This window comes from Triticum aestivum, chromosome 2B, assembly GCF_018294505.1.
Source record: "Triticum aestivum cultivar Chinese Spring chromosome 2B, IWGSC CS RefSeq v2.1, whole genome shotgun sequence".
Classification (NCBI taxonomy): domain Eukaryota; kingdom Viridiplantae; phylum Streptophyta; class Magnoliopsida; order Poales; family Poaceae; genus Triticum; species Triticum aestivum.
The window spans coordinates 19,663,769-19,672,673 of NC_057798.1; the positions used below are offsets into that span (position 1 = coordinate 19,663,769).

The window sequence follows — 8,905 nt, forward strand, 5'->3', positions numbered from 1 at the left end:
GCCCAAGGTTTGTTTTGGACGGTTTCATAGTATTGTATAGAAAAAAGAACTTTGGGCTAAGTTCAGGGGTCAAAAGTGGACTTCATTTAAAAAAAGGGCAGCCCGATGCATGTAGCTCCCGCTTGCGCAGGGTCCGGGAAAGGGTCCGACCACTCTGGGTCTTTAGTATGCAGTCTTTCCCCACATTTCTGCAAGAGGCTGTTTCCGGGACTTGACCCGTGACCTCATGGCCACAAGGCAAAAAGTGGACTTTCTTTGCACTACAAATAACCAATGAAGATGCAAGATAGAGGTGTATATACCTTCTCCCTTAAGGAAAATGAGTGTGCAATACAGGCGATTCCTTCTTACATCATGCACAATGTAGATATAGTTCTTAATTTCAGTACAACAAATATTTACATGCACAATTACTATCCTAAGAAATTCTTCAATATTATTTCTCATCACAAAAATAGGTGAATACCACAAAATCACCTTAAACCTCTTTGCTAACGAGTTCCGGCCAAACGCCCTAGCTTTATATTCAAAAGGTCAGATGCAGACTAGGAACACTCTATACTGAGCACCCCAGTTACAGTAGAGAATGGAATGGGCTTTATGCACATAGCTTAGTTCTAGCAACTAGGTACTACTTTCAGTTTAAACCTGTATTTGCAAGACGTTCTAGCATCATTCACTTTCTAGGTACAAATAATGAAATGTATTTGCTTTGTATTCCCTAGAGAAGGAAACAGAAGATATTGAGTACATTATATGCTATGCAATATCCTGACGTTATCAAACATGGTCTTTAGGCAATGTTAATTCGTTGCTAATGTACCAGTTCATACTTTCCAACCCTTGAAGCATATCGACAACTTTATTCATTGTAGGCCTTTTGATCCGCTCAGGATTCACACAGATTAGACCTATCTGAAGGCATCTTTGTATTTGTTGGCAATCTGTTTCTAGCGATGTACACTCTGGTTCTTCTTGCAGCCTATTTCTCCATTTTAAAAGTTCCTGCAAAATCGGAAAACAAATCGGGGAAATTACTACACAAAGGATAATGTCATGTTGTCTCTATCAAAAGGAGCCTCCTAGAAAGTTTAAATTGGTTGGTCTTACACGCTCGATGAAGTCCTCCGAACTTTTTTTAATATCATATGGGTAGTCCCTGTGTCCTGTTATTACCTCCATGATTATTACACCCAAACTGAATATGTCTGACATAGGTGTGATTATACCTCTGTCAACATACTCTGGTGGCATGTAACCTCTGCATCATAACATTGTCGCCAAATATGAATTGTTATGCTAAAGAAAATACATTCCAATGGTTATTAAAAGCAATAGATCATCGAGAGGAGGTTCACTTACCTTGTCCCAATGTTATTTTTGGTATGCATAGTTCGACTTTGATCAAACAATCTTGACAGACCAAAGTCTGTAATTTTCGGCACCATATTTCCATCAAGCAATATGTTCGCAGGTTTTAGGTCCAGGTGAATAATGGGCACATTAGGGTGCTCGTGAAGGTACTGTAGACCAAAGGAAATCCCCTCAATTATTTTGCAGCATGTGTGCCAATCAAGTCCAGAAGATGCATCTGCATTTGTAAAGAAAGAAGAGCACTATAGATGTCGTCTTCAAAAGTTAAATCTATTAGCGTTATGCTCTATATAGATAAGGACATCAACATTCTATATATTCATTTAAAAAATAGTCAAACTATGAAAACTGCAATCTCAAAGAAAGATGAAAAGTAGGTAAACAATCAAACAAGAACCGTTCCACATTTTAATGGCATACCTGAAATGTAACTGTTAAGACTTCCTTTAGGCAAACATTCCAAGCAAAGCAAACTTTCAGTGTTCCAAACAAAAACGAAATCTCCTTCATGAGGCGTATGTACACGACGTGTTTCATAGCAGTAGCCTAGTAGTCGCACAATATTTTGGTGGTCTAGTTTCATTAGAAGATTAACCTCGTTCTCAAATTGTGTCTCTGAGTCCGGCAATGTATGTAAAAGTTTCTTCACTGCAATTATTTCCCCATTTTCCAGCAGACCCTGTTTAAAAGCTCTTATTAATATGGATATGGATATGGGTGCTTTGTCAAAGTATGGTTTCATACTTTTGAAAATGAAAACATATATGCTTTAGCATTACCTTATATACCACACCAAAACCACCTTTGCCAAGTATTCGATCATTACTAAAGTTGCTTGTGATGTCTTTCAAATACTGAAATGGCAGGGGTGGTTTGGATCCCGTCTGCATAAAGAAATCCTTCGGTTAATGAGGATGCATATATACCATTTTTCATTAGTATTTTTGTCCAGAGGATTAGCACCCTACGAAATTATGGCAGACGCATACTTTAGAAAACAAAGTAGATCCTTGTACCACAGTGTAATTATTTCATGCTATTATTCGCATCAGTGCAGTGCGAAGATCAGGAATATGTTGCAATAAGACATACGCCATAGTTAAGAGTGAAGTGCACAAGTCCTAAAACTATCCGAGGGGTGCCAAGTTAGTCCTAAAACTATGAAAATGTGATACACCTTAAACATATCTGTAAGTTTTAAAGTTTCATGTCAATTTCTTACTGTTTTTATGCATTTCTTTATATCTTATTGGACTAACCTACTAATAAATTTCCAGAGAGGCAGTTTCCCCTGGAAATTAGAATTTGTAGGAGATATATTAATGCTGTCGAGTAGCTAAGAGGTGGAATGTGTACATACAAATTTCAACTAAAAATGAAATCTCAACAAGAAGGTAGCTTACCTGACAAGCATACACTGTTGCTCCAATTTGTGAGCGACACAATGCCTTTGTAAATTCATCCATAATCGTCAAACTGTAAGTAGGTTCACGAGGTTGCACCACTGACAAAGATGGAGTCTCTACCGCTGGATCCGGATGAGGAAGACCAAGGGATAGCTGCAGAAACATCTGGGAAAAGGAATGTTAGCAATCTTTCGTAACTAAGGCTGAAATACAACTATGAACCACCAATTTACCACATCTTTTGAGAACGAAATTATCTATATAGTCCATGAAAGTTTCACCAATGGTGCCAACTTTAACTTACTCACGCTCAACATCCACTGCAACCTTCACCGGTGAAAAAAATAAATCAACTGCAACCTTTTTGAAGCAGGCTATTAAGACACTGGAACTTAACTTCTTTTCTCAGCAAGTTGAGCATGTAGATAAAGATGTTCCAGATAACAAGATTCAGGCATGTAAAAAAAAAACTGCTACTCGGTGTTCCAGATAACAAGATTCAGGCATGTAAAAAAAAACTCATTTACCAGGAACTTAACTTCTTTTTTCATATGGTGTAATTATCATACATCAGCACACTCTGCCGAGTTAGTTATTAAGCATAGAAGTTTGCTCACAGCATGCCTTGAAACACTTCAGAAAATTAGTGGCTGTCTCACTCGATTATCTTTGGGGTTCTTTATGTCCGTGTGGGCTATTAGGACTTAGGAGAGAGCGCAGTTGAGCTTTCTAGAAACAGAGTAATTAAAAAGATTGGGGGAGCCAACTGAGTTAAAGTTTTGATAACAGGGGCCAAATTATACTAAGACATGCATTTTCTCTAAAATCCGAGAGATTAAGTGCACAAAGTAAGCACATATATATGGTCAATGTGGAATAGATCATGGGGGGAGCCATGGCTCCTGCCAGTCCCCCCTGCATGATAAACCTTTGTAAATAGTCACAGGTAATCTTAGGTAGTTGTTAGGTCCAGATATAAACAAGAAAAGAAATGAAGTACTCGTGAGCAATGGATCCACTCACCTCATTGATATCCTCAGGTGGTTCGGACGGCGGGGCCATCGGCAGGAACGGCATGTGCGGCATCTGAACTGGAGGCGCCGGCGGAGGTGGAGGGACGAATCCAGGGGTGGCAGGGGCAAGGGAATGCTGGATCTTGGGGATGTCGACGTTGCAGTGCGGGCAGCGGAAGCCGGCGAGGTCGTGCGGCACGTTGAGGATGGCCTTGCAGCACGGGCAGGGGAGCTGGATCTTTGTGCGGTCAACGTCCTGCGCTCGCGGGCCGGAGCGCAGGGAAGCGGAGGGGGGAGGAGGAGGGGGGTGCGTGGGCTGAGGCTGAGGCCGAGGAGCATCAGGAGGAGGAGTGGGAGGCGGAGGCGGAGCAGGGGATGCCTTGGCGGGGCGGGGGATATGAGCTCGGGGGAGGCGCTGCCCCATGCGGCACCTGGGGCAGATGAACTCGGTTATGCCGGGGGGCACGGTGTGAAGGCCGCGGCAGCCGGGGCAGCGGAACTGTAGGTCCGAGGTGGGGGCGGCCGCCGGAGAAGGAGAAGCGCCGCTGCCGGCCATCGCAGGAAAGAGCCGAGGATTTTGGTAGCGGAGGGTTTCTACCGCGGTAAAACGAGAAGTTTGGGTTTGGGTGCGCTTCGGTACACACCAATAAACCTACACGCACGGATATTTACGGTACACACCACCCAAGAAATTAAATACAGAAGGGTATTCTGGACCTTCAACATTTTGAATTCATATTAGGTGATTACTCCTAGATCCATTGTACATGGCCGGTCCAATCCCAGATCCTATCTCTATCCTAGATTCATAGTACTCCCTCCGTTCAAGTGTATAAGTCATCTTATAAAAATTAAATAATTCCAAAACAATTAACCGTGGTGCATTAATTTCTACCTCGTTTTTTGTTTCTTGACATATCAACCAATAAAAGATGAAGGGTGTGCATGCTTTTAATGACTTGAGACTACTAAATATGACATGCAGTGGTTAGTTCATTGCATGCAATGCTATTAATTAGCAAATAAATATTAAGGTCTCTCATTTTTCCCTCCTCCTTGGTCAAGGTGCACAACCTAAGATGACTTACTCACCTAGACGGATGGAGTATGATTTTTCTATCACGCATATTAGAGTTAGCTGAAGTCAAATTTGTAAAGTTTAATCAAATTTATAAAAAAAAATATAAATATTTACCATAACAAATTTATATGATGTGGAAGTACATTCAACAATGACTCTAATGATATTGATTTGTTATTATTTATGTTAATATATTTTTATAAACTTTGCCAAAGTTTGCAAAGTTTGACTTTGACCAAAACTAATATGCGAAGTAAATAAAAACGAAGAGAGTACTCTGCCGTGCGTCTATGTCCATCATCCGTCCTGAGATTCGTGCAACATCTTTTTTATTTTTCGTTGTCCAAAAAGAAGGCATTTTGATTTTTGCTAAAACTTATCTTGTTCTTTTGAAAAAATTATTCCATCTCTTAATAAAATGTAGCAATAGTAAAGATTATTGAAGGTAACAAAATAATCAGGCCCGTGTCCGCGTCTCAGCCGCACAACTACACCGCACGGGCGAAGTCAATGCATCCACCTAACTTGGACCAGCATGGCCGCGTCTGGCATTCTCCGGTGTGCTCATCCTTTTTAATGCAAGCGTGTGCGCGCGTGTGCCCTCGCTCCCTCGTCGGCGACAACGGACACTAGCGAGCTCGCCATGGGTTTCTTCAACCAGGGAAATGGCAAGCTCGATGCCGGCGTCAGCTCATCCCTCGCGCCGCCTAAGCTTCCGCCGCCGCCTGAGGACCCCTATGCGCTCGTTCCGTGTGCGGCAAGGGGTTGCCGGCCGCTGAACCGGCTCTACATCCCCGTGCACCGCACACGGTACCACTGATATTACTTCCCGCCGCTGCCGTGGTCGGACGTCAACCTCCCCCAAGGTAGCACCTTGACCCTGCTACGTCTTCAGCTTGCGTTGGTTTTCCTTAAAAAGGAAAGGGTGATGCAGAAATAGCAGTGTAAGTATCTCCCTCAGTTTTTGAGAACCAAGGTATCAATCCAGTAGGAGGCTCCTCACAAGTCCCACGCATCTACACAAACAAATAAGAACTCGCAACCAACGCAATAAAGGGGTTGTCAATCCCTTCACGACCACTTGCGAAAGTGAGATCTGATGGAGATAATATGATAAGATAAATATATTTTTGGTATTTTATGATATAGATTGGAAAAGTAAAAGATGCAAATAAAAGTAGATTGAAAGCTTATATGATAAGAGGTAGACCCGGGGGCCATAGGTTTCACTAGTGGCTTCTCTCAAGATAGCATAATTATTATGGTGGGTGAACAAATTACTGTCGAGCAATTGATATAAAAGCGAATAATTATGAGATTATCTAGGCATTATCATGTATATAGGCATCACGTCTGTGCCAAGTAGATCGACTCCTGCCTGCATCTACTACTATTACTCCACACATCGACCGACTCCTGCCTGCATCTAGAGTATTAAGTTCATAAAGAACAGAGTAACACATTAAGCAAGATGACATGATGTAGAGGGATAAACTCATGCAATATGATATAAACCCCCATCTTTTTATCCTCGATGGCAACAATACAATACGTGCCTTGCTGCCCTGCTGTCACTGGGAAAGGACACCGCAAGATTGAACCCAAAGCTAAGCACTTCTCCCATTGCAAGAAAGATCAATCTAGTAGGCCAAACCAAACTAATAATTCGAAGAGACTTGTAAAGATAACTTAATCACACATAAAAGAATTCAAAGGAGATTCAAATATTTCTCATAGATAAACTTGATCATAAACCCACAATTCATCGGATCTCGACAAACACACCGTAAAAAGAGTTACATCGAATAGATCTCCAAGAAGACCAAGCAGAACTTTGTATTGAGATTCAAAGAGAGAAAAGAAGCCATCTAGTTAATAACTATGGACCCGAAGGTCTGTGGTAAACTACTCACAACTCATCGGAGAGGCCTTGAAAATGATGTAGAGGCCCTCCATGATCGATTCCCCCTCCGGCGGAGCGCCGGTGAAGGTTTCAAGATGGGATCTCGCGGATACAGAAGGTTACGACGGTGGAAATAGTTTTTCGTGGTCGCTTTTGATGTTTTCGGGGTACATGAGTATATGTAGGAGGAAGAAGTACGCCGGTGGACGATCGAGGGGCCCACAGGGGTGGGGGGCGCGCCAGGCACCCTCGTGGCCGCCTCGCTAGTTTTTTGACTTCCACTCCAAGTCCTCTGGATCACGTTTATTCCAAAAAGATCGCTCCCGAAGGTTTCATTCCGTTTGGACTCCGTTTGATATTCCTTCTCTTCGAAACACTAAAATAGGCAAAAAAAATAGCAATTCAGGTTGGGCCTCCAGTTAGTAGGTTAGTCCTAAAAATGATATAAAAGTATAGAGTAAAGCCCATAAACACCCAAAACGGGTAGTATAATAGCATAGAACAATAAAAAATTATAGATACGTTGGAGACGTATCAAGCATCCCCAAGCTTAATTCCTGCTCGTCCTCGAGTAGGTAAATGATAAAAACATAATTTTTGATGTGGAATGCTACCTAGCATAATTCTCAATGTAATTTCTTTATTGTGGCATGATTGTTCAGATCCAAATAATTCAAGATAAAAGCTTATAAAACATAAAAATAATAATATTTGAAGCATACTAACAAATAATCATGTCTTATATAAATAGCATAGTCAAAGAAAGTTTATCCCTACAAAATCATATAGTTAGGCCATACTTCATTTTGATTACACAAAATCCTCCCATCATGCACAACCCCGATGACGAGCCGAGCAATTGGTTCATATTTTTGAACGCGCTTCAGCCTTTTCAACTTTTACGCAATACATGAGCGCAAACCATGGACATAGCACTATGGTGGTATATGGTGGTGGTTGTGAGGACAAAAAGGGAGAAGATAGTCTCACATCAACTAGGCGTATCAACAGACTATGGAGATGCCCATTAATAGATATCAATGTGAGTGAGTAGGGATTGTCATGTAACAGATGCACTATATATATATATATATATATATATATATATATATATATATATATATATATAAAGCTTAACAAAAGAAACTAACTGGGTGTGCATCCAACTTGCTTTCTCACAAAGACCTAGGGCGTTTGAGGAAGCTCATCATTGGAATATACGAGCCAAGTTCTATAATGAAAAATTTCTAATAGTATATGAAAGTGACAACATAGGAGACTCTCTATCATGAAGATCATGGAGCTATTTTGAAGCACAAGTGTGGAAAAGAGATAGTTGCATTGTCCCTTCTCTTTTTCCTCTTTTTTTTATTTGGTGGGCTTCTTTGGCCCCCTTTTTATGGGCTTCTTTGGCCTCTTTTTATGGGCTTCTTTGGCGTCTTTTATTTTTATAAAGTCCGAAGTCTCATCCCGACTTGTGGGGGAATCATAGTCTTCATCATCCTTTCCTCACTTGGGACAATGCTCTAATAATGAAGATCATCACACTTTTATTGATTTATAACTTAAGAATTACAACTCAATACTTAGAACAAAATATGACTATGTGAATGCCTCCGGTGGTGTACCGGGATATGCAATGAATCAAGAGTGACATGTATGAAAAATTAAGAAGGTGGCCTTGCCACAAATATGATGTCAACTACATCACTACTAGGGAAAAGCCTATACACAGAGGTATAGCAGTAGCACAGGCTAAAATAGGGCGCTACTGCTAATTTGTAGTAGCGCGTTCGCGCAAAGCACACTATAGCTTAAACTATAGCAGTAGCGCATGTTCAGAAACAAGCGCTACCACTATAATTTCCACCGTGTTGGCGATAGGCTACGAGTAGTAGTAGCGATTTCGAGCGAAGTGCGCTACCACTATGCTCGTTGTTGCATCACGTTTCCTGCGTACAACGCTACTACTAAGAAAGAAAAGAAAAATGAAAAAAAATATAAAAATAAATGAAAATGATAGAAGTAGGAAACAGAGAAATGAAAAAAAAGAAAATGTAAGATAAACAAAAGAAATTACTGCTTCCTATAGCGCATTTACGAAACAACGCTACTGCTAGTTCGACTA

At 41.1% G+C, this 8,905-nt stretch overlaps 1 protein-coding gene across 1 annotated transcript; it reads right to left on the reverse strand.

The window, feature by feature from the left end:
- Positions 1-499: 499 nt before the first annotated feature.
- Positions 500-4,405, reverse strand: LOC123040040 (cysteine-rich receptor-like protein kinase 10). Its single transcript, XM_044462992.1, has 7 exons — positions 3,804-4,405; positions 2,778-2,945; positions 2,154-2,258; positions 1,795-2,053; positions 1,363-1,591; positions 1,111-1,261; positions 500-1,005 (listed from the first exon to the last, which is right to left on the reverse strand). Exons 1-7 carry the CDS (start codon positions 4,347-4,349, stop codon positions 781-783), a joined length of 1,683 nt encoding a protein of 560 aa, XP_044318927.1. The 5' UTR covers positions 4,350-4,405; the 3' UTR covers positions 500-780.
- Positions 4,406-8,905: the final 4,500 nt, after the last annotated feature.